The sequence below is a fragment of the Aythya fuligula genome, chromosome 5 (genome assembly GCF_009819795.1).
Source record: "Aythya fuligula isolate bAytFul2 chromosome 5, bAytFul2.pri, whole genome shotgun sequence".
NCBI lineage: Eukaryota > Metazoa > Chordata > Aves > Anseriformes > Anatidae > Aythya > Aythya fuligula.
The window spans coordinates 22,951,759-22,977,771 of NC_045563.1; the positions used below are offsets into that span (position 1 = coordinate 22,951,759).

General features: G+C 39.3%; 1 protein-coding gene across 1 annotated transcript in view; it reads right to left on the bottom strand.

Moving 5' to 3' along the window:
* Positions 1-1,145: 1,145 nt before the first annotated feature.
* LRP5 (LDL receptor related protein 5) overlaps positions 1,146-26,013 on the bottom strand; it is a 142,711-nt gene continuing 117,843 nt past the window's right edge. The window contains exons 13-23 of the mRNA XM_032187964.1: positions 25,492-25,694; positions 23,113-23,324; positions 21,075-21,265; positions 15,568-15,777; positions 13,428-13,553; positions 11,352-11,588; positions 10,528-10,638; positions 8,434-8,670; positions 5,031-5,170; positions 2,109-2,206; positions 1,146-1,469 (exon numbers count right to left, since the gene is read on the bottom strand). Coding sequence (XP_032043855.1) covers positions 1,208-1,469; positions 2,109-2,206; positions 5,031-5,170; positions 8,434-8,670; positions 10,528-10,638; positions 11,352-11,588; positions 13,428-13,553; positions 15,568-15,777; positions 21,075-21,265; positions 23,113-23,324; positions 25,492-25,694 — 2,027 coding nt within the window. The 3' untranslated portion in view covers positions 1,146-1,207. The remainder of the gene's footprint in view (positions 1,470-2,108; positions 2,207-5,030; positions 5,171-8,433; positions 8,671-10,527; positions 10,639-11,351; positions 11,589-13,427; positions 13,554-15,567; positions 15,778-21,074; positions 21,266-23,112; positions 23,325-25,491; positions 25,695-26,013) is intronic.

A 26,013-nucleotide genomic window follows, 5' to 3' on the forward strand; every position in this document is an offset into this window, starting at 1 on the left:
TAAATTGTTCAAATGGCAGGCGTTTTGTTTTTGAGCTAGGCAGGTAATGTTTTCTACAAACACAGATTAATAAGCAACAGCTTTCTCATTTAAATGAACACAGGTCACTGTATCATCCCACTTTGTGAAATGAACATCAAAGACGAAGCAATTCTCTGATCAGTTCAACACACGTAAACATCTCAGAGACACAGCACAGTGAATTACTGGTCTTTTGGATAAAAACTGAAGTACCACTGGTTTTTGAGAAGCAGTTGACTATCACAGCTCCTTCTCAGACAACTCACCAAAGCCTCGTGGCTGCTAGGAAAGGATGAAGGAGCCTGGTTTCATCACCATTAAAATGGTGAGTCTGAGAAAAGCTGCAGCTCATCAGGCATTTCTCTCTGCTTAAAAACTACATTAAGAGCCCCTTGATCTCTATGACAGGTCAGTGTAACTGCTTTTACTACCACACGTTCAAAGTGGGGAACTGACTGGAGCTAAAATAAGCTTTTGGGGGCTGGATATCTTTTTAGCTAGAATCAGTTCCAGAACTGAAAACATGCACTGTTGGCATCAGTTAGGACATAACTGTGGGCATAATTAAGCTGGAAGGTTTGGCTAAAATGAGGACTCTTTCAGTTCAGTGCTGAGCAAATGGAGAGTGAGGTTCAAAATCCAAGTCTCTGTATACACGTTCTGCTGGGAAGCATTCAGCTCACTTGAAATAGGAGCATTTGACGGCGGTACTCTTTGCATGTTTTGACCCAGTGGTGGAGAAAGGATGAGATACTGACAAACAATTCTATTTAAGCATGTCTTTTCCATGAATATTAGTCTTTCTTTAGTGTCCTCCTCCCATAAGCCACTTAACTTTCTTTTCTCACATTAGCAAAAATAATTACACACATTTTGCATATAAAAAGGTGACAAAATTCAAAAAAGCTCAACATCCTCCCCCCACCCTCCAGTCCTTTGGAGATTAACTCAGTTCCAAGATTTCAAAAGGCAAATATGGCACAAAAGAATGGAAATTAAGTTAAAAAAATCAATTTTATAAATATTCTTCCTCTGTACAATTTTCACAGCCCCATCCCTCCCACCCATTTTTATTCACATTTTTAAAAAAAATGTCCCACCCCTATTTAACTTTAAATCATAAAATATATATTTTAAATCTGTTCATATTTAAAAATATTTACAGGAAAAGTTCCTTCTGTTGAGGTCATGAGGAGTCTGTACAAGGAGAGGGTGGAGGGGGGTAGAGGTGAAAATAGCTTCGTTCTGTGGCAGGAGATGGAGGGCAACTTTCTTCTGCCGACATATACTGGCTGCGAGGTGTGGGTGGAGGGGGATAAGGGTCTGAGTCTGAATTTAAATCTATATAGTATTTGTTGGCCTTCCATCGGCTGGTAGTATAGTCACTGTCACACACATCTGTGCTGCATGGGGTTGTGGGTGGAGCTATCCCTCGTATAAGGTAAGGCCTGCAAAGAAAATGAAAAAGAAAATGCACGGGCATTAGTTGTAATTTGGGGAAAAGGGAAACAAAGAGATTGAAAACAAATGCCTTTGTGTTCCCAGTCAAGAGAGCTGTTTATTCATTCTATATGAGCCATAACTATGGCTTTCATAGAAACCAAACAAGAAGTACTTCCACTGTGCTAAATTTGAATGGCACAGTCACCCACAGCCAGCAGAGCATTATGATAGCCCCTGACCAGATGGATCTATAGATCTGGACAGCCAGAGAAGACCACCACGACCATTTAGTCCAGTCACTAACAAATAGGTCAATCCACCAAAGTTTTAACAGAAAACACCGAAATTCTCTACACAGGATGCTAAGGCACCATAACAAAGCAATATATACATTGCACATGTTTTATTCTTAATCAGCAACACTGTGTTGAAAGGTGTTAAACCCTGTTATATCAAAATAGGATGCAAATCTATTGTTTAAGGTCACAGCTGGCATAATCTAAATTTGAATGGTCATTTATGAATGGAGGGAAAGATGGCATTTTTACCTTGTTCAAAACAAACAAACAAAGTCCAAACAAGAACATTTTGCTTAAGATCCAAAACTAAAGGACGGGTCAACAGAAAATTTATCTAAGCTGTACCTGTAAGATCTCGTGGTTGAAGGAATGTTTGAGGAATAAAACATCTCTGCATTATACAGGGAGCGATCAGTAGCTGGGGACGGAGGTGGGTTCAAGATCTAGGAAAAATAAAAAGCAGTATGTAAGTCTGAGTTCATTATACAGCTCTATTTATTTTGAAAAGATTACTCATGTCTTCAACAGGTCACTCTGCCTTATTTTGGTTTCATTCCCTTGCTGTTTGGATAGATTAATGCATTTTTTAAAGGTCACCTAAGTTCACTATGAGAGATTAACTCTGGTCTTAGGTACATTGCAGGTCTTCTGTGTTCTTGTGGTAAAGGGAATTTTCTTCCTTGCTGCACTCACTGTGCTGCTGGAAGGCTGATGTAAAGCTGGAAACTGGACCCAGTTTTTATGAATCTCAGTGCAGTTCCTTGGACGTAAGGACTGACATCATCCTCAGCAAATGCTAATAGGAAAAAAGTCTGTTCGACCTCCAGGTCTTAAACTTACCACCATACAATAGTAGGGTCAGGAGGCCCAGTTTGGCACAGTTCACAATGCGAAGAGCCTAGGAGCTAAGAAATAGTCACAGCCTGCCCTAGCCTGTGCGCGCATGTACATGATTGCTGATAACCCTTAATCTATGAAAACAGCTTGTTATGATTCAGGATAAATAGAATTCCTTTAGGGTTCTTACCCCTCTAGCAGGAAGCAGAACCTGTGACATGGCCAGCAGGACAGTGGCCTAAAACTAAGGAGAGTGCTTCATCCCTTCCAATGCAGAAAACCATTGCATCGCTGCTGATGGCAAGGCCTTGCTACTGTTGTGAGCATCTTCTGAGCAGCCTTTCTAGGGCATTCTGCTGAGCTACAGCCTGCCACAGTAACTGTGACAGCATCCTTCCTCAGCCTCTGTCCTTCTCTCGCAGTAATACTGTAAGATCACTGGAACAGAGATCATCCTTTACGTCTTCACTGTGCAGTGTCTATCAAAATGACTCCTGGCCATTGAGCTGAGCTCATCAGCACCTACAATAATACTGATAATGTGACTAATAATGTCAAGCCCAGCATCCAGACTTCATGTGAAGGCAGACAAGCTTGAATACCACACATTGCCAGCTGTGGGGGATGATAACTAATTGCCCCAAGAACCTCATCCAGAATTCTACTTCTGAATCCTCTTGGTCTATCCTGATCTGCATCAACAACACTCCACATTCAGATAAAATACAGCAAAAAGTGTCAGCCAGGATGCCTGTGGCCAGGTTCTCAGATATATAAACTAGCATAGTTTCTAATTCTTCCCTAGTCTGTATCAGACTATCCATCAGTACTACTAAGGTGTATTAAACAAATATTGGGCAGTGAGGGGGAAGCCAAGACATCTAGACACTCAGACCACTTGTCTTTGTTGTCAACATAAAGCTAGGTAATTAGTTACCAGGTAGAACTGACCAAAACATTTGGATCAGCAGTAAAGCCCTGACAACAGCCTCTGTATAAGAATCTGGCACCCCACGTTTCCTAAACAAAAGGCTGATATTGTCCCTTAAAGTCCTGGCTCACAAAGCCCTGAACTGAAAGGACAGAAGAATTACCAGTAGCAATCAGGTTAGTTTAGGCCAGCAGCCTTATTGAAGAGTCTGGGTCAAATGTAGATACTATATAAAGGCAGAGCCAGGATCAGCTTTTGGGCTTCTTTTGTCTTTCAAGATTTAAGATTTTTTCTTTTCAATAAATCCACCTACATTTTTTCTATTCATCCTTTTTAGTGTGGCATTGACACAACAACCATGTACTAGCATGAAATTGTTCAGCAAGTTTCAGAGATGCTGGTGAAGCATGAGACAAACTAAATTAGGAGGTCCGCTGAATTCCAGTATCTGCTAGCCATGAATAGCTTGGCTTCACTGAGAAGGTAACGTAGAAAATACGTCTAACCAATTTTACCTTTTCAGTTAATAAGCTCATCACAGTCATCTCTCCTCCATCTTTAGCCTTCTTTAAGGGGAGACAACATGCCTGTCACTAGGCAAAACCCCATCAATCAAAATGCCCATACATAATATAACAGTTTACATGTACACAAAGGCACATACATGTACACCCACACGATATGTGGGCTCCCAATTAAACACTAATGAAAAACCACCTCAGCAGCTAGAATATTAATTTTACAAACTTGTGCAAACAGAAAAGTGAATGGATTTACTGCTCAAAAGCACTAAGGAAAAAACTGTCATATGACCAAATACTGGCAATGAGTAAACTTAGATCTCTCCTATGTATTCTTAGAGCTTCTTTTCCATTCATACTATACATCTTTGAAATCAGGAAATTGATTTGGGGACTAAAATTCTGTCACTTCCAACAGTTAAAAGCCACAAGCAGGTTAAGTTAAAACTGAAAAAAAAAAACAAAACAAAACAAGCAAATATAACCACCTCTTCTGGTACCAGCATTTTCTCCCAGTGTGAACACTTGGTTCTTTGATTCAATAATCATCACTTCAGGTAAAGAGCAAGCTGAGCTTATTTCTTATGCATTTTCATTCTACTCTTTGTCTTTTCATTCCATGTGTGCCTGCTGTATTATACAGCACAAAATGTCATTGGGCCACTGACATCAGTTCACAAAGAGCAAAAGAGGTACAAAGGTATCTCAAGACAGAAGAACAGAAATGCTCAGGAACAACCCAACTGAGTATCACTCTAATAACAAAACATTTTAGACATCATATAGTATTGTGTAACCTTGGTGAAATACAACAAAGCCCTTTTGTGAAGTTCAGCAGGTGTTGGACTAGGCCTGTATTTTTCATAAACAGTACCACCCAAGAACAACTGTTATTAACTTCCTATGTAGTAGCAAAAATTTTCATCTTCATTTTCTTGAGAAGTGGATCTAATTCACATCTATATTTTCAAGACATACCTGAGGGTAGAAAGTGGCTTTAGTGCTGGATGAGCTACTAGAAGAAGCTCCAGTAACGTGATTTCTGTCATACAAGGGGGCACCACTGCTTCCTCCCATGAGGCTCATGGAGCTAATCATAGACTTTCCACAAGAGATGCCTACAATGAAACAGAGACAAAAGCAAGGTTAGGCAAACCACAACTTCATAGAATCACACAATCACAGAATTGTCTAGGCTGGAAGAGACGTCCAAGATCACCTAGTCCAACCTCTGACCTAACACTAACAAGTCTCCCACTAAACCATAGCACTAAGCTCTACATCTAAACGTCTTTTAAAGACCTCTAAGGATGGTGACTCAACCACTTCCCTGGGCAGCCCATTCCAATGCCTTAACAACCCTTTCAGTAAAGAAGTATTTCCTAATATCCAACCTAAACCTCCCTGGTGCAACTTCAGCCCATTCCCCCTCATCCTGTCACCAGGCACGTGGGAGAACAGACCTATTCCCAGCTCACTACAGCCTACTTTAATGTCCCTATAGAAAGCAATATGGTCGCCCGAGCCTCCTCTTCTCCAGGCTGAACAAGCCCAGCTCCCTCAGCCGCTCCTCGTAAGACTTGTTCTCCAGACACCTCACCAGCTTTGTCACCCTTCTCTGGACTCAGTCGAGCACCTCAAAGTCCTTCTTGTAGCGAGGGGCCCAAAACTGAACACAGTACTCAAGGTGCGGCCTCACCAGAGCCAAGTAAAGGGGGACGATCACCTCCCTAGCCCTGCTGGCCACACTGTTCCTGATACAAGCCAGGATGCTGTTGGCCTTCTTGGCCACCTGAGCACACTGCTGGCTCATATTCAGCTGACTAAACAGCTTTCCAACCACTCATCTCCCAGCCTGTAGCTCTGCTTGGGCTCTGCTCCAGGTGCAGGACCTGGCATTTGGCCTTGTTGAACTTCATACAGTTGACCTCAGCCCATCGATCCAGCCTTTCCAGATCCTTTGCATCTACCGATGCAAAACAGCAAACAAGTCCACAGCTTGGCAAACCCATGCAACTCGGTCATCACTTTTGGAATGATCTTTTATATAAAAACTTCAGGATCACAAGGAACAACATATTTTCAAATTTATGTTTTGTAAAGAAAACATCTCATCCCCAGACCACCTATTGTGTCTCTGCAGCAGTGAACTCCTCAAAAACAACTGTCACAGTGCCGAGGAAGGGATCTCTAGAACAGCTGATCCAAACTTTCCACAAAATCGCTAATTAAAAAATTTTCCAATTAAACAAACTCATGCATTTGCCAAAAACAATCAAAACAAACAAACAAACAAACATTATACATTGCTTAAGAGAAAAAAGGCAGAGACCTACAAAGTTTTAATTTTTTTCATTTCCATCCAAAGAAATTTAACTGCAAATTCATGAACAAGAGCAAAAAATAATTAACCTTACTGAAAAAAAATATCATTGCTTAAACTGAAAATCAACAGAAGAAAAAGGAAGGAAATCTGGGTGACAGGAAAAGGGGAAGAAAACATCCTCCAATCTGTTTAATTCCATGATGCACTTAAATCAGGCAATAGATTTTCAGCTTCTTCCTATCAGAATATCCAGTTCTAATGAAAGAGTTTAGTTTGGAAGTTTTCAGAAATTTTTGAGACTTGGGACATAATATATTACAAGCAGTGACCATTTGTGAGCATCTTTTATGGCCACTTTGCTTTTTTGAAATGCCATGCTATTAATAAATTATGTCTTCTCTTTAGAATTAACATCAATGATAAGATTTTTCAGATGTTGTAATTAAAAAAAACAAACAAACAACAATACAGAGACAAAAATCTATGGCAGCAGGATTAGGAAATAAACCCAACAAATATGAACAGGGATCAGAATGACAACTCAGATCAGCACCCACGGTGCTACAGATTAAAAACCACTAATACTTTCTTTAATTAAAAAAGCTTTTATATGAAGTCCAATTCAGAACACCACTGCAAAGATTTCACCTGCAATGATTTCATCTTCAAATTTTATTTCCTACCACAAAACCTCCTGATAACCATAAAAGCATAGTTTAAACAGGAACAGCTGACCACAGTCATTAAAAAGCAAAAAAGAGTATCTGGTTGTCTTCAAAATCATGGCTAGAAGAAACCAACAGTTAGCACATCTCAAAATCTTGTTTATATGAAGAAATGCCACATCTTTTCACTGGTCTGTACGTTTATCATTTATCTGATTTTAAGATGACAGGAAAAACAGACTCTAAGCACTCTGAAATATGGATTTCTTGCATTCTGACCCTGTCTGGTAGGTTTACAGGTGACCATTTACATTACAGCTTCCTGAATAAGAAATATTCTTTCTTCTCAGGCCTTTATAGTTAGGAAATTATTATTTCCTCTATGAAAAGTATATTTTATATTTGTAAAATCATTCAAAATACATCACTTAAGTGTTTACTTTGGGTTGTTATCTATTAGCTGAATATCCCAGCCTTTTTAAGTCCTTCAGTCTCATCTTAATATCTGCATACAAGTCTCTGGATCGGTGTTTTGATTACTTTGCAAGGTAGAGAAGTTTTGCTGTTTTACAGATGGAGGACTGAGACACAGAGAGAATACAAATACTTTGTCCAAAACAAACAGGAAATTTATCTCAGAGATGGACTAAACCAGAGGGGATGTTTTCGTTACATTTCAGGCACTGAGCAGCCAGACTGCAAAACCACACCCAGACTGCTTATGTTCTTCCACATTTGTTGTTGTAACTTTGGGGAGGGATGTTTAGCCCCTGCTTTAATGTATTACATTAGCCTAAGCTTCTTCACTTCTTTTCTCTGGTTCTTTCCACTGCGAAAGAACTTATCCACCCTGAGCACACAGGGGAAAGCTGTGTGAAGACCTTTGAATGTACAGGACAGAAACAAGGACATCAGAGTACAAGGCACAAAGAACAGAACAGAGCTCTCACTAAGACCCTGAATGGCACAAAGCATTCTTAGTTTCCAATACTGTGCATGGTTCACTACTCTTCATAGTGTTTTGCAGGCCTCAAGTAAGAAGTATTATGCAAAACACAGACTCCATTACATACACCAGGAAGTTAAAGGGGGTGTTTTTCACAGGCGAAGTATTTATATAGTGTCTATCTTCTTTGATAAATGTGTACATGCAATCTAGGGAAAAAATGTAGTTAAAAATCTAGTGATTTTCTAGGTCCATAGTGAACTGCATCTAGTAGTTTTTGCAAATTTGATCCAAATCACAGATTTATACCAAAACCACAGAGCAGATCAACAACACCATTTCTGCTCTTTGAAATCCCTACCTCTAGGACGATTAACCTGCAAAACCTGTAAAAAATACATATATCTAGACAATGTAACTCATTAGGGTTCTTACCATCCTTACCAGTAAAAGTGCCATGCTGAGAACTTCCTGGAGCGATAAAGTTAAGAGGGACGTGAGGGGTTCCACTGACGTACTCATGTGGAAAGGGGCTATTGGGCCCGGCATAGCGCTGACACACCACTCGCTGGCAAACAAAGTACATTCCTCCCATGACAAATAGGGACAGTATTATCCCAATGACAGGACCGATGGCACTGCTGTGGGGTTGTGGTTCATCTGAGGCTGGCTTTGTTTTTTCTGGAAAGAGAAGGAAAAAACAAGGAGGTTATTAAACATGGCACTACGTATGACGCTGTCCCAGAGCATGTGCAGCACATCAGTCAGCTCCCAGTCATTCACACAGTGTCTTTGAAAGTCTCTGCACCAAACTCAGGCATAATTTTATCTATTCTGATTTAACACACAACACACCACCATGCCCTTCCTTACCCTCCATGTACTTAAAGAAGTCATACCAAGCTACTCTCCTTTCTGTCTAGCAATTCGTCTCGTAATAGGATTCCTTATCATGTTGATATAATAATAGCCCATGCAGTTTTATTTACTCTACACCCTCAAAATCTGTTAGAGGACGCTCATAAACAATTCCTTATCCATAGAGGAATCTGGTCTCCCAAAAGCCATTTGGACTAGCAATACCATTAAAAAAATAAAAGTCTTCACTGGTGGGGAAGCTATGGTGGATCTCTTCATACCTCAAATATCCCTTAAACAGAATACTTTTCCCTCCTAAAATGTCACTAAGTAACTTGTTTTCTAAAAGGAACCTTACAAATTGGAGGAAAAGCACAACTCAAAATACCTTTAATACTTTCTACTTTTTATTTATTTTCCTCATATTTACAGCCTAGTGTTAAATAATAAAAAGTGCTGCAGTATTTGAGATGAGTTTTGTACTTCATCTCATATTGACTATGGGCAACACATTCCAAATTATTCCCAAATTCTTGCCTTTCAGTTGAAAGAAATGCAGAAGAACTGAAATTTGAGAAGGAGGATAAAGGAAATACAAAGATCTATCAATAAACTTTTAACAGCTCAACAAGAATTCATTTCTGTTGTACTTATTAGTTCATAACAGCTTTTATTGCAGCTGAGGACGTAATCTTTAAATAGGCAGATTAGTTCAGATATGATACCAGAAAAAAGCGAAGACAAAATTAAAACATATTCCTAATTTAAAGCACAAAATTCTCAATTCTAGCTTTTTTTTTTTAATGCAAGATTCTTATCCTGAAAGTAGCAAACATTTTTACTACCTACTTGACTACCATTATACGCTCCCTTAATCTGCCCCACTGCGTGAAACTTCATGCACTAGTCACCCAGATGACACAAAAAAGGGAATATGCAAGCAGAGCAGAAATAGGTAACTTTTACTGTTAACTCCAGACTGTACAATAAGATCCAGCTAAGGACTAATACAGCAACTGCTGTCAGCATGCCTGTAACTTGCATATACCTCCTACTGCCCTGAGAATTCAAAGTAACATTTTTGTCCAGAAAAATCTAGGTTTCTCCTTATATTCTTTTCCTACCTGCACTTTAAGAGACCAGCTTGTGGTCTTTGTGGACACTTGCATGTTAGTTGCTCCACATAATTAGCCTCCAGCTCGAGTCTGTAATTGCAGTAGATAGGGCTGCATATTTTTAAAAGCTACCCCAAGCTTAGCAGCAGCTGTGCATGTTCCAAAGAACTCAGTGGAATAGCACATAGTGGAATCAGGTCATTCTGGGTGTAGATCTGAAGACATATCCAAACAAGGCAGCATTATCCCATACTGGATTTTAGAACTAGCCTGAATTAACACTGGGATTTCTGTTTATCTTCACTACTGCTATTATTGCATTATCTTGAATAATGGCACTGCAGACATGCTGTGCTATGCTGCAACCTCACACTCTTTTGCCACACAGATCAATGGAAGAATGTGGGTATGTATAGCAGCCAAATACAACTGCGAGAGTATAGGGCCAAGACTCACTGGGTTTCCCTGAAGGAATATTCCTACCCAGAGTCTGAGGCTCTGCATATAGTTGCAAGGTATTACGCCTGAAAACAGAACTCTTGAATCTGAAGCAAAGACATCTCACCACAAATGAGCTCATCAGATCCATCGATGCAATCTGGAAAGGAGTCACATTGTTGCTTCAGGAGGATGCACTGGCCACTGGCACATCGAAACTGATTGGGCAGACAAAGTGCTGCACAGAAAGAAAAAAAAGATTAAGCACTACTGGCATGGCAGCACCTTAAAAAAAACAAAACATGAGACATGTCAAGCCACAAATACGAACAGGTATGAACCAGAACACTTGTTTTGCTGCAGTAGGTAAAATGCAACTGCATTTCTCTGATTCTTCCTTCTTCTTATACATCCTACTTAGTGGGACTAAAATAAAATTCTGATCCCAGTAACACCACATCCTTTGTCAATTTGGTCCCATTGGTGCAAAATTGGGAATAAATCAGCAAGGATCTTTTACAATAATTAAGAAAGTGTAACTGATCACCTGCCATTTAAAAATGCAGTAAACTCGATATATTATCAAACATTATATACTCTATGCTATCTTATGCCACCCTATGAACTCTTACTCAGCTAAGTAACTGTTAAACTTCTTATCTATATACAGAAGTCTCCATTTTAGTAAAAAGGGCTTGTTAATTAACTCTGGAATCTCTGTGATGTCAAAGTATATTAAAGGATCAGTAAACAGAGTTCTTATAGTAACCAGCACCCCTGGAAGGTTCACTGTATAGAGAAAAACAGAATCATTTGATAGCTTAGCTAGGCTTATGGGTAACGCTTTTTTTCCCAATTTGAAACTAAAAATCATAAATGTACATCAGGAATAATTAGAATCCCAAGTAGGTGCTTATGTTAGAGCCAAGAGGTAAGGAAAATGAATCTTACTATCACAATCCACTTCATCAGATTTATCTTGGCAGTCAATTTCTCCATTACACCGCAAATGTGCATCAATACATTGTCCTTTCTCACACTGGAACTGGGATGCAGAGCATATGGGGCAACTATCTTCATCACTCTGGTCATCACACTCTGGAAATCCATCACATCGCCACGCCATTGGGATACAGTCAATTTCTCCAGTTGCACAGGTAAATTGGTCTGGGGAACAAGTTGGAGGTTCTGGAGAAAGAGGAAACAAAGCACATGTGTGCATTCAATTTTAGCCCTTTTGACACAGTAAAATGAGATAGACTTTTTCCACAGACGGAGAAAATCATGCTTATGCATTCACTTAAGTTCTTCTGTAAAAATGCAAGCTATTTTTAAAGTGCTGCTATCCTCCTTCATTAAGGAAGAAACGTTCAAGAATGAGATGAAGTATAATCAAGAGCTTGAAAAACAAAAATGCAAGTAAAAATCCAAATGTGCTTGATTTTTCAAAATCCTATGATTTCTAAGTTTATGAGTTACGATTTGGTGTAGCAATACTGAGGACTGCAAATAGAACCAGTGACCTGGCAGCTGTAGGTAAGATAAAGATTCCAAATATACACATCAAGGTAGTTCTTGAATTAATTTTGATAGGAACGTCCTGTTCAGATAATTCAACAGCCAGATTACTAGTTCTGTCTGAATCAAGAGCCACATACGATTCTATGATTTGCTACATTACGGCTTCTTTTGGCAGGCACAAGCTTGCATTTAAAAGCTCGACAGGAGTGTTCATGAGGGTACATGGACAAATATTCTCTAATCAAAATAGCTACAAATCTGCTTGGAAATACTTGCTATGGGCTGCTACTACTGCAGACCAGATAGATCAAAAAGCTGTTGCAGGTTTACAGAAGGATTAGAATAAAAACAAACAAACAAAAAACAGAGACTGAAAGGAAGGCCCCTTAATTTTTACATTTATAGAAGATAAAGTAGTGAGATATAATCTCCCATAGGCCATGTTTTTGTTTTTAAACAAAAGTACAGCAACAAATATAAGTAGATTGTTTTATTTTCCCTCCTGCAGATGTAACAGCCACTACTCTGAAACCACATAGCATGTTGTGGTCATGGGAAAGAAAACAGTTTATAATAGAAAGGACTGTCCCATGGGAGATCAGAGCTCAGCCAGAAGAATGAAATCCACAGCAAAATGAGTATATAAAAAAGCCAAGACAACCAAAAGGGACAGATGACTGAACACAGGATACCACCCAAAAAATAAATATTTTTTCCCCATTTTAAATCCCCTCTACAAGAGTAAGGTAACAATTTTCAAAAATCCTGGGACTGGAAGATCGAAGTCTAAAGGGAAAGCCACATGGAAAGACAAGAGCTACCTTAATTAAAAAGGACTGCAACTGAGTTTTTGGCCTCTCATTAACTAGACAGAACAGTGTTTCATGTTATCAGGCCAAATTCATTAGAAAGACTAGAGTGGTGTGGGAATCACATGCACAGTTTCTGCTACTAGGTTATCATGGGTTGATTCAGTATGATGTTATAAGCAGTTGTTTATAGCACAAAGCTGCCACATCATAAAACCTTAAGAAACTCTCAGTGGAAGATGCAACTGTTTTAAGGTCTAACACAAGTATTCTGCATGCAACGAAAAGTCACACGTCCAAAAACTTAAGCAGAAAATCAAAAGGTCACATTTAAGACACAATGCAGCATATCACGTCTAAGAAAACACTGTGTGTAAATTCATGTTCTGGATTTGAATGCAACCTCCTGCAGAAAGTTCATATAATTTTATACCATATACAAGTCACAAATACCTTGGTGGACAAGTTGCTTGCATCAGTTACCAACTGATTTTGATCACTCTGACTTCGTTCATTTAGTTATTTTTGAAAATATCTTATTTTAGAGAGAGAGTTCTCAAGACCTATCAGCGTATCAGCTTGTGACATAGTCAAGACCAATTTTCCGATGGTTTTAAGATCTCCTCAACCCCATCTTTTTTTTAAAATTATTTTTTTTAATCTTTAACAGTTGTGCTAAGAAATTTACATAACTCACCTCCACAAGTTAAGAGATTCTGTAGAAGCACAAGGTGCTCTGGACATGAACATCTTGGAGTCCCATCCCCTTTGGCAATGCAGATGTGCGAACACCCACCATTGTCACGGGAGCATGGATGTGCAGCTGCAGAAACATACAAGAAGGAATATTGGTATTAAAAAAAAGCCTAACTACTAGCTAAGGCAAGCTCACAAAACCACTCATAAAGCACTTCTGTTTTTAGTAAATAAGATTTCACTAAAATTCATAGGATAATAATTGCAGGATTTTTCAGGTCTGTGCTCAAAAGCTGATTTACTGCTACACAAGGACTACGTTTCTCCCAGACACAGTGATATGGAGACCTTTAAAGGACTTCTAAAACAAATTTGGGAGCTCAGGTGAAAAGAAGTGAGAAAGCAGATTTGAAAAGGTCACACTTAAGACGTACCTACATATCCCATCTGTACTTCTAGGGTAGTCAGGCATGAAGAATTAACATATATTACTGCAGAATGCCACCCTCCCCCAAATCCTCAGGAACTCTCCTCTAATTTCAGAGACCTCTTAATATCCAGCCCTACCACTCAGCTCCTGTTCCCCCCAATAAGCCCTCACCACTTCCCTGTTACTCACAAAACTGCAGTGTAAGAACACACACCTGGCGGAAGACACATGGTTGTGTTCCCAAATCAGTTATTCAGAAGCACCGAGTACCCAAGAGCTTGTAATGGAATCAAACTAAATTAACATTAGTTGGATGAGAAACAGGCACAGAGAGGTGAAGTCACTGTCTGAAGACCCCAGCCCGTCTGAGTGAGAACAGAGCCAGTCTCCTGCCTGCTTATCTCATGTCTTAAGCGTGCTGAGCATCTGCTGGAGTGATCTGTGGAGCAGGAGCCTCTGTTACTCTTGATGCCACCGAACAATGCATACTTTACTACTTGTGAGGAGCAAGAATTTCCACAGGGAAGAAATAGTATAAATATAATTATTTCTGTGCCAAAGTTGTTTTCCATCTGTTCAGACTTCTCAGTGGTCTGCTTTCGCCCTTAATAAATTCATCAATTTAACATAGGGATGGAAACATTACTATGTGAGGCACAGGTTAGCAGGTTTTCTGCTAGCAGAAGAAGTGCATGCATATACTTGTGTGGGCATGCACACACACACAAGTATTTTTTCCCCATTTGTAACAGAAGTTACCTATATTGGATAGATTTCAGATGTAAAAAGTGATTTGCTTCAGTGCATCTCTGAATAAATATTACTCTTGCCGTAAAAAACAGACATTTTAGAAAACACATTGATATAAAGTCCTCTTTTTTTTTTCTTTTATTAAACATAAATGTCCCCCAAGTACCCTTTACAGATTAATCCTACACAGGGTCACCATACAAGTTCAACTCATCACCGGCCACAAAGTCTAAAGAGGCCTTCTGTTTCCCACATCTTGTGCTTGTATATTCTCAGCAGGCCTGGTAAAAGCAGGAGGAGCTGCAGGTTGCCACCCTGAGGAGCGACTGCTTCAAGGGGATTCTGCACTCTCCCTCAGGGCACTGGAACTGAGGCACTAGGCCAGAAAAATAAGGTCCAACCATCAGTGACCCCTGTCAGAAGGGATCAGTTCCACCTCGATAGGAGAGAAATTCCACAACCACTGAAGCTCGTTTTAGGAGCTTCCCGCCTATTCCCCCTCCCTTACTGGAGGCTTTTATGTTATCAATTGTGCTGAGTCAAACCAGTCACATTTTAGAAATGGGTCTGAAATGCTTCAAGAAAAGGCAATTACTATCCTCTCCTTTCTTTTTAAAGATTTTTTTGAACTCTGTTACTTGGTTGTACTTATATATACACATAAAATTAAAAACCGTAATTCCAAACAACTTTTAGAGTGAATTCAGTATCACGTGAGCTCGTGCAAAGCAACTAACTAAGGTGTTGTGAAATTGCACAGTCTAGCTGAACAGGAGGACTCCTCTGGACAAGAGTAAGAAACTTGTTTATCTTTCTGTTCTAGAGTCCCAGCCCTCCAAGTTGAAAGCACTCCATGTCTTAACTTAAAGCCCACAGGGCAGTATTATTAAAACACACAGCTGGATGAGGAATTTGAAAGACAGTGGCCAAGAGTCACAAAGAGATATTTAAATAAACTCACAGAATTCCTCCATATCGAGTTCTTCCACAGCATGAATGCCTGTTAGGTGAGCGATTCGGCCTTGAATTCTAGTCCTTTTGTACCCATTAGTTTTCTCCACTCTCTCAATCATCTGCTGCTGACGATCAATCCAGTACAGGTGATTCCCCAGCACCGTCAGTCCCATCGGCTGAAGGATGTTGGAGTCCTCCAGGGTCACGCGGTTAGCACCTGAGATCAACAGAAACAACTTTTAACTCATTTCAACAACAACAAAACCAAACCAACCAACCAAAACAAAACAAAAAACACACAAAGAAAAAAAAAACCACTACATTCTGAAAAATGCTCTGACATGATTTTGGGGGTTTCTAAAACCAGCTCCAGTACATTCATTTCAGAAGGAGCTCTTAGGTTAACGCTCCATTTGTCTTGGCAGACCATGGCAGTACTTGTTGAGTTTCATTTCAGGTAAGTGCAACAAATTATTACAAGGGCAAGCAGCTCCAGTATGAAGCACAGCTCATCCTTGGGTACGTTGGCTCGTCAGCCAGCCATGAAGAGCCTCACATTGGCATGGTCTGTTATAAATAACTGTGAGCAGTTTTGTTATGGTTTTGGCTGGGATAGAGTTAATTTTCTTCATAGTAGCTGGAATGTTTTGGATTTAGAATGAAAATATGTTGATTATACACCTATGTTTTAGTTGTTGCAGAGCAGTGCTTACACTAAGTCAAGGACTTTTTGGCTTTTCATGCTGCCCTGCCAGGGTGGAGGCTGGGGTGCACAGGGAGCTGGAAGGGGACAGAACAAGCACTGCTGACCCAAACTGGCCAAAGGGATATTCCATACCATGTGCATCATGCTCAGTCATCAAATTGAGGCTGCCGTTGCTTGGGGACTGGCTGGGCATCATTCAGCAGGCAGTGAATGTGCATTGTGCATTGCTTGTTTCATTTATTTTTATTATTTTTAATCATTTTGCTTTCCCTTTTTCTTTCTTATTAAAATGTCCCTATCTCAACCTGTGAGTTTTTGCTTTTTGCAGTTATCTCCCCTATCCCACTGGGTTGTGGGGGGTCTCCTCTCTTGGAACTTTTTTTTTAAAACAATACATTCACACACCTAGCAGTAAACTTTGTTGGAATGTACAAGCAAGAGTGAAATAGAAGTAATTAGCTTTACTGCCATTCCTCTCATAAAACACAACACACAGTAATCATACAAAACAAGAATCAAGCAATCAAATCATGTCATATGCTGTATCACATCCTCAGAGATAATGATTGCAAAAAAAAAAAAAACCCTTATATTCCAGCAAGCATACTCCTTTCTTCAATTTCTTTCTTTCTTCAGTAACCAAGCAAAAAACCCAAGTTCCATGTTTAGCAAAACTGAAATGTAACTCAAGAAGCTTTTAAACAAGATCATCATCAAATGTTCAGATTTACTGCTCTACAAAATAAGTCTCAATCAAGGTGTAAAAATCAGGTTAAACAAAAATGAATTTTGACTGCTTTTAATTTTAATTGCTTGCAGTCTTCTATCATGTGCTGCACTACTGTTAGTGGCACTTAATTGTTGCTTTTGTTATGCTTGCCTAGGGTGAACAAGAGGTCCCAGATTATTCTATTAATTCACAGAAAACATTTTTAGTGTATACCAGACACATTTGGTTTCAAAAATGAAGAATACAAAACAGAATTATAACTTGGTGCTACCTCTCGTCTGCTGTTTCATTTTGGAATAAAGGCCTTATGCCTGCTTGCATTTTACAAAAAATTGAAGTTTTAAATATCTACTCAAAATGAGATTATTGAATCTGGATACATAATAAAAATGCTAATGAACAGTAGATTCAACTAACTTGCTGCATAAATTATGTCGTGCTCAGCCAAGCATAAGAATATGACATTTATTTCAATTACAGACTATTAATTTTGCACATAAACTTACTGCCCACAACTCTCGCTTGACTGCCATGTTGAACGTTGCCCAGCATACATTACCGTGAAATTTAGAAAACAGAATAAAGAGAGGTCAGAAATTCTTGTACTTGCAGTTGGTGTTTTAGTTCTTTATCCCTGAATATATTTTGCTTTCAAACCAATGAGCAAGAGACCTGTTTTGTTTCATTTTCAGAAGGAACACTCACAAGTGTGTCTGATAGCACAGTCCTGGTTGTAATCTGATGCATCTTTTATTGTACATGCTTCCACTGGATTTTACTCTTGTAAGGACATATGTAGAACAGAACCAACGCACTTGCACTGGTTTCACTAAATCAGACCCTTAGTACTACTTTCTAGGAGTGCAATTCCTGGCATGCCCTTTGTCTTCTCTTAAATGTACAGATCTTAAAAATTAGAAATACTGTGAAACATAGCATTTTGACAAAAGAAGGTATACAGTGAAAAAAACACAGGCTATTTTGTTCATTTGCTCTGCAGTCTGTGAGCACCCTTAATCCCTATGAACTTCAGCAACGTTGGACCATCAACGATAACTGTTTTTCTGTCAGACTCTGGTGTCAAACTTTGAAAAAGCACAAGTTTCAGATGTATTTAAAATAAGTCAAGAATGGGAAAACCTAATTTACAAATTATATAATGAAATCCTCCTTTAATTTTCTTAAGTGCTAAGTTGGTAACTTCCATTTAGAAATAAAAGGCAAGCTGGTATCCTGAGGACATCCTAAAACCATGAAGACACAAGGTGTCTAGTGACACTTGCAAGCTAGCAGTCCTGCTACAACCCTAGCCTCTTTGAACAGCCTCCCAAACAGGCTACATTTAACGGTTTTTGAGATATACCTTCAAGCATCATCTTTTTCCTCCCTCATCTATAAAAAGCTGAACATTGGTGATTTGTGAAGCTCTGGAGATAGCACTGGAGGTGGTGATTGATTTATATTGAACTATGCTGGATTTGATCTTAAGTAAATGACAGTCCAAATAGTAATACTAAAAGGAGAGGCAAAGAGCACTGATAGCACTGGATGACACCATTAGATTGTTGTTTAGAAAAATGAATAAAATGAAAAACAGAGTGAACAGAAGGATATTTTCAGCAGATACGCTTAAAAAAAGGTAAAGAAAACATGCTACAAGTGAATTTCCACAGTGATTAAGTATTCTAGTTACCAAAATGAAACAGATGTGTAGTCTTTTCAAGACTGAAATTAACACTTAAATGTAAATAACATTAAGGTGGAAGGACACCAATTGCTGTATTTAAAATATTTGAAATTAAAGCATTTTTATAGATTTTTCCAGTCACTTCAACGATAATATAAAATGCTACTTTTTAATTGACTGATATCGCAGACAAGTTATTTGCAAATGTTTTATGAGTGTCTGAAAAGCATCAATAGCTCCAGCTGAAAAATCCAACAACTTTGCAAGTAAGTGTTCACTCTCTGGACAGGTTTGTAGTTCTTTCATCCCTCTCTGAAAGTTAATAAGTTGAGTATTGGTCACCCGAGCATTTAGCAGGCTGCTATTAACTATCAGGGTATAGGGAAAGCTTCAGAAACATATAATCTCCCCAAGTCTGTGAGGGAATAAGATTGTTTGGAACTGTCTAATTAGCAAGGAGGACACTACGTAGAACTTCAGTCCATTTTTTTCAGCAGCCTCAATTTACACTAGAAATCCTTTTGCTATCATATGACCTATTTAAAAGTGACAGCTCAAGAAATACTTTTTGAGGAAATAATTCAACCCAACCTAACTTCGGCTATCAATTTTTTTCTGAAGCTGTGATACAAGACTGCAAAATATACAGAATATTTTAAAATAAAAAAGTTAACTTCTAAAAAAAAACAACAAAACAACTACAAAACAGCTCAGTGGATCAAATTACAGCGAGCTTTAGCTAGATCAACCATACCCATAGTTCTCTGGCTACATGATACGTGGCTTCCAGTTATTGCTTTCGTTTAGTCCTGTAGCTTTCCTCCCCTTTATCTTGCGTTTAGGGTTTGATTCTTCAGTTGTAACCCCATCGAATAAATGTGCATGAAAAGCTTTGTTTCAATATTAACCAGAGAAAGTTTAGTTTTCTCTGTAAATAAATGGATTAAAATATAAATCCAGTATTCAAACCTATGCTTATATGGAGTTTCTATGCCACCAAAAGGAGGAATGCATACCACATACAAAGGAAATGGCAACCACAGGATACAAACTACCAGAGTGTGATGGCCTAGCTGCTAATTTACTCATATATCACTTTACTGAAGTCCTTTTGCCTTAGACTTAGATCTAAAACAGTAATCTACAGACTGCTTCTGCCTTTTATGCTCTACCACGCAAGGACTCAGCTTGTCTCCAGCAAGAAACACCCACCTCTTGTGATCCTCCTTGCCTGCTAGCTGTGACTCAGCCTTGCATGCATGCTAAATCCAAGGGGAAAAAAGGCATGCTTTTTTACATACATGTAAAAGCCACAGCTAGGTCCACTGTGTGCTACAGCTTCATTAAATAATACGGCTTTCTGTTACATGGGGGTCATCTTTTTAATCTATAGCAACACTAGTTACCAGCCCTCTCCTCATCTCATTAAATGCTCTTCTCACAGATGCATCTACCCTCTCCGAGGCCATCAAAGTCTCAGTCTCTCAGTCTTCCTTGGTACCTCTTCTCTCCCTCCTGTTCTTGTAAAAAAAGTGAACAATTTTCACCTATTTTAGTTCATTGCCTCACAAGGGAAGGGATTAAGAGAAAGTCCATCAAAAATTGGAGGCTCAGCTTTTTATGGCAGCTGCCAATCACTAGAACAGCCCAGTTTCTACTCCCTGACACTCATTCACTTCTCTCTGTACTTCCTTTAGGAGTTTAATTTTTTCACACAAAGGAAGAGAGAAAGAATCACAAGTGACAAGACACAGACATTGGATCCTCTGCACTATACTGCCCATTTCTCCATTTTTCAGCACTGCCAACTGCTTTAGAATTCAGTGATGAACAGCGCTCTGTAAGAAGCACGTGGTGCTACTGCTATAGATGTGGAATAATGCCTTATTTTACTAATATGGAAAAAGTGCAATGAATTGACATCTCTCCACTGTTTTACAACACTGGTGTTCCAGGTGAGCTGCCTTATCATCCTTCTTAGAAAAATGTTGCTACCCCTTCCATTTGTTCTTCTGGTTACCTTGATTTAGTAGGCTGTAACTTCCAGAGAAAAAATATTGAAGAGTTATGCAAACTTCTAAGCCAAAAGAAAATAAAAAGCAGGAGTAATTTAGTGGTGCCATGACTAGCAACACCTATTTTAATCTGATCTTCCAAGAGTTGCTTTCAGAACATATCAAAAATCAAATGTCCCTCTTGGAGGGTAGCAGTCATTACAGACACATTTATTTCAATCACATCAAAGACAGAAGCCCACCAGCAATTGTTAGCTGTGCCTGCCTGCACAGAACTGGCAACTGTGGAAGAAGTTACTGGGGTCAGTATCAAAGAGGGAATGATGTCCTATACATCACACACGCTGCTCCAAATGTTTAACTGCATACCACATACCTGACAAGTCACAGCTTTCGATGCGCTTCAGATCTGCATCCACCCAGAAAAGCTTTCCAAGTTTGTTGTCAATCACCAATGCTACGGGGCGGATCAACCCAGTGGTAAAAAGCACTTCTCTCTCTGTGCCATCGAGGGCTGCACGCTCAATCTTGGGAGCTCGCTCTTGCATGTTGGTGAAGTACATGTACCTGAGAACAAAGCCACCAGCTGATTAACTAAAAGCTTCAGGAGTCAAGGGAAGCAGCTCACCTTCACACACAGGTTCTCAGTTGTAAGTGGGGATGGTGTACACAAGGATGACTGGTGACTATTGCTCCCAACTGCAAAGATCCAGATCTACACAGCTGCAGAAGCTCCAACATTTGCTAAATGGCATATTGAGACAGCCTAAAAATAACTCCATTTCTCCTGAATACACCAGGCCATAAAATGCTTCAGCATTCAGCACTGCTGCCCTGCAATATTCCTGCAGTGGAGGTAGGGATTGTAAGAGGCCAGCACAGAAGATTTCCTGCAACTGTCCTTGGGTAAAGCTCTCCCCACCTTCTTTCTGACAAAAAAAAACAAATTAACAAAAACCCACAACACAATTACCTCCTTTCTGGGGTTCCTTTCTTCACAGCAAGTGTAAGTTCCTACTAAACTTAAGAGGAACAATGTCACAGAAGAAAGAACAACCGAGAATGTCGAGTTCCTGATGGCATAGTTCCATGAATACTTTATATCTGCCTAAGCCAGCTCAGCTGCAAACAGGAGCAGCTTCTGCTCTCCTCTGCATAATTAAAAAAATGGCTTGCGCATCCACACAGTGAACTGAGAACTCCCTCAGGGAAAAATCTACCATTTCTTCAGTGATACATAACTTGGGCAGATTCACTGCTGCATAGGCATTCCTGATGGCATGAACGAGGAGATGCAGCAGTGAGAACGAGCAAGCCAAGGGAGAGCTGGAGAGAAGGATTTCTGGAACTAAGGCAGGACAATGCACAGATCTGATTCAGCCCTCCCAGGTAGCCAGTGTGTTCTTCTACATTGTCTCTTTCCCATTTTTACCTCTTTTAATTTAAAAGCAGGTTTATCTTTAATTCATTTTAAAACCTGACCTGAGAAGTTGAATGTTTTAGTGATCAACAAACCCAAACTCCCATTTTAATGGGGAATGAGGAAAGTTTTTATAAATACTAACGATGTCCAAGTAAGTTAGTCCCAATCAGATTAGAATCTTTTCTCTAATCCCCCTCTTCCCACAGCAGCTTTTGAACCATGCAGTGAGCATTGTACAAAATAACAGTCCCACAAATGTTCCACATAGGGTCTCTGAGTACTATTGTGTCCACACAGTTATGAAATATTGTCATCCAACATCTGTCAAACACATATCAAAGCCACCTAAGAGTAAACTGGGGTTTAAGCATCTGACTTATTCGAAGGAACAGCAAAAGGGCCATCTTTGACCTCTAAGTATAAAGTTACCTGCCACTTGAAGTGGAGATGTGGGTCTGCTGAATCTAAACAGAACTGCTTTACAGCAAAACTACAAATTTTCTTCCTGTGGGAAATCACTGCCCTGCCTTTACCTGTCTTAAATCATTTCAGCATTTTTTGAGATACACATCAAGACAGAATTGACTTTAAAATGTCTAGAATGTAAGGTTATTTTGATTTTTTTTTCAACCTCTATACTATTACATTAGCAGGAGTATTTCTATCATATGAAAGATCCCTTTTTTCTGGAAATACGTGTTTTATGGTTGTTTTGTTGTGCTTTCCCCACCCATCTCAGTTCCCCATTTTAATGTACCACACGGCTGTTTGAACATCTAAGTTGGCACACCAGAGGAGGCAGAAAAGGAAAGAACAGGAAGAGAAACTTGGATAACTTTAAAACCCAGAATCAGGCTATCAATCACCTATAACCTGAGCAATTAAATACGCAAAATTTCTCCTTTTTAAAATACACAGATGCATCACAAGATTTGCACGCAGCTGACATATCCCAGATGTGCTCTGTGTGAAGAACAGAAAGGAATCTCACCCTCGCTCTGCATTCACCACAATGGCTCTGGGCTTGTCGTGATCTCCTCGCAGCACCATCCCAATTGACTCGCCGTTCAGTCTGTGGACATTGACTGAATTTGTGGCCTCACAGGTCCAGTATAAGGTATGGCTGTATATATCAATGCTGAGGTCATGTGGCTGCTTCTCGGGATTCTGGCTTTGGTTTGGAGAACTCATGACAGTAAAAGGCTGCAAGACAACATATAAGGAATGACTTCTAATAACTGTTCTGTATGAACTCTGATTGCACAAAAAGCACAGTTTACCTATGTGAAAGGTCCAGAAATACCTAAAATCACAAGGAAGCAAGTACAACAAATGTAACAAAATACACAGGATTCAAACTGTGGATGAGAGGGAAAATATCTAAAGAAAATCTGTAAGGTAATTGTAGAACACACTAAGGTCTCCCCTGAGCCTCCCTTCCTCCAGGCTAAATAACTCCAGCTCCCTCAGCCACTCTGGAGTACTTGAGCATGTAAGAAGTCCCAAAAGGAAAATAACCTTTCAGTTTGACATTACAGAGGCTCCACTAGTCTACTGCTAATCCCAGTGCCATTGGGATACTAATACCACTGGCAGGACTCCCAGCATCAAAGTAGGTTTCAAAGGTGACTGGTTTTGGTCACATCAGAGTGGTCACGGGAAAGTGGTGTCTTCTTTAAAGCGTCCTGATATGGCATTCTCAATCCAAAAACAGAAACAGCAGCGAAACAAAAGGTTGTATGGGTCAAGAAAGATGCATACACTATTCCACACTCAACTTAAGCGAAATGAATTACTCAAAACAGAATTACGTGAGAAAATTACAATATATTTCCATAGTTTGGTTATAAGCCACCAAGTTCTACATTGTGATGGAATGTTTTCTTTTTATTTAAATCTCTATCTCTATCTTTTCTTGTCAGCATGCCCAGAAATAAAAAGAAGTAATTCTTATCTTGAAATCGATGATAATGTTACGCAAGTATATCACGTGCATTGTTTGCAAGAAAACAAGAGTTAGCAAATTTCAGTAAAAATAGTTAGTGAAAATTGGAAAGTTAAAATTTGCAGGGGATCTGCATCTTCAAAGCTGTCCGCCAATGTAGTGGAAAACACAGAGCAGACAAATCTCCATTGCAATTTACACCTAGCAAGTACCAAAGAAAAGCTAGACTGCAACAATTAGCACCTAGCACAATCCAAAAGAGCAAAAGAAACACTCCTTCAAAATTCATCCGCAACCCAGCTAGCTGCTTATCCTAAGATACCTCTTCCAATCTTAAAAGAAATTGCCAAAAAATCAAACCATCATCTCTTTTGTTAAAGGGCACTGTAAGATCACCAATTCCCCAGACACATGAAAAGACCAGCTCAGTTCCACTGAAAACACATTACATTGTTTAGATATGACTGCCCAAAGCTAAGAAAATATACCTCGCCCATTCTCCATTTCCTTTTGTATTCTTATTCGAACTACAGCTTTAAAAGAATCTGTTATTCTGTCCTGGGAGTTAAGCAATATTAATGCATAACACTGCCCAGAAGAACAGCACACTTCTTTCCACTGTTGTATGAATAACTAGCAAAGAAAAACATTTATGCACCTAATTCAGTAAAATGATTTTGTATGCACATAAGTCTACCCCTATGTGACACAACAGTCGGCTTACTAAAGGTTTTAACTACAGCTTGGATAGCTGTGAGAGTTTTCATTTTGTGACAGCTTTACAATGATGACAATATGATCACACAACTGTCATGCACAATATTGACTTTAGAATACAATTTCTGTTTCTAGTATAATTCAGAGATAGTGAGCCTGCCTTACTTCATTGCCCACCCTTAGCTAAATATCACAGTTTAAGGGTTCACAGTCAGGTTGGAAATTAGGAGGAATTTCTTCTCAGAAAGAGCAGTGAGGCATTGGATTGAGTTGCCCGGGGAGGTGGTGGAGTCACCATCCCCTGCGGGTGTTTAAGGAAAGGCTGGACGTGTTGCTTAGAGCATGGTTTAGTGGGTGACAGTGGTAGGGGAACGGTTGGACCAAATAGTCTTGGAGGTCTTTTCCAACCCTAATGATTTTAGGATTCTAAGGCTCATCGTTTCAGGTACATATGATATACATAGACTATTACACTTCCTGGTGTATAACTTAAAATCAAAATCCTAAAAAACAAACAAACAAACAAAAAAAAACCCTCCAGTAATCTTTACATATAAACAGAATATACATGAATAAGCACTAGCAAGAGTAAAGTTTAAACTGATGACTCCCTGGTGCAGGGGACAGGAGGGGAAAGTCAAGCATGAATTGCAAAGAAAGACCCCTCCCCTCTAAAAAAAAACAAGTATATACACCATGTAAACTTGCCTGAGTGCCATCATCTTTGGCTCTTTTTATAATATTCTGACGTCCATCTACCCAGTAGATCAGTTTATCTAAGGGATCATAATCAATAGCCTTCACGTTCCTTAGACCATGCATAGGCAGGATGATATCTGGACTTTGCTGATCATCTGGTATCATTCGGCTGATTGCAGACTTCTGACTAAATAACAGGAAACTGGTAGGGGCTGAAACAAGTCAAAAAAAAAAAAGAGTGTAAGTAACACCAACAATATGGAGAAATACAAAGTTGCACAGTTTTCCTACATTATCCTTTTATCTAGTTGAACTTACACAAATACGCATAAACTTCCACAAACTTCAAGTGCATGTGCATGCTGTTCTTCAGACTACCAAGAAAGCTGTTTTTTGGGTGCTATCTTTGTTGACTTCAACAACATTTAAGACAAAAAGAATTTCTCTTCCACCCACCTACACACTTAGTTAAAGACTGGGAAAGCTTCAATCACACAGTTGAATCACCTGGAAAGCACTTCCAGCAAAACA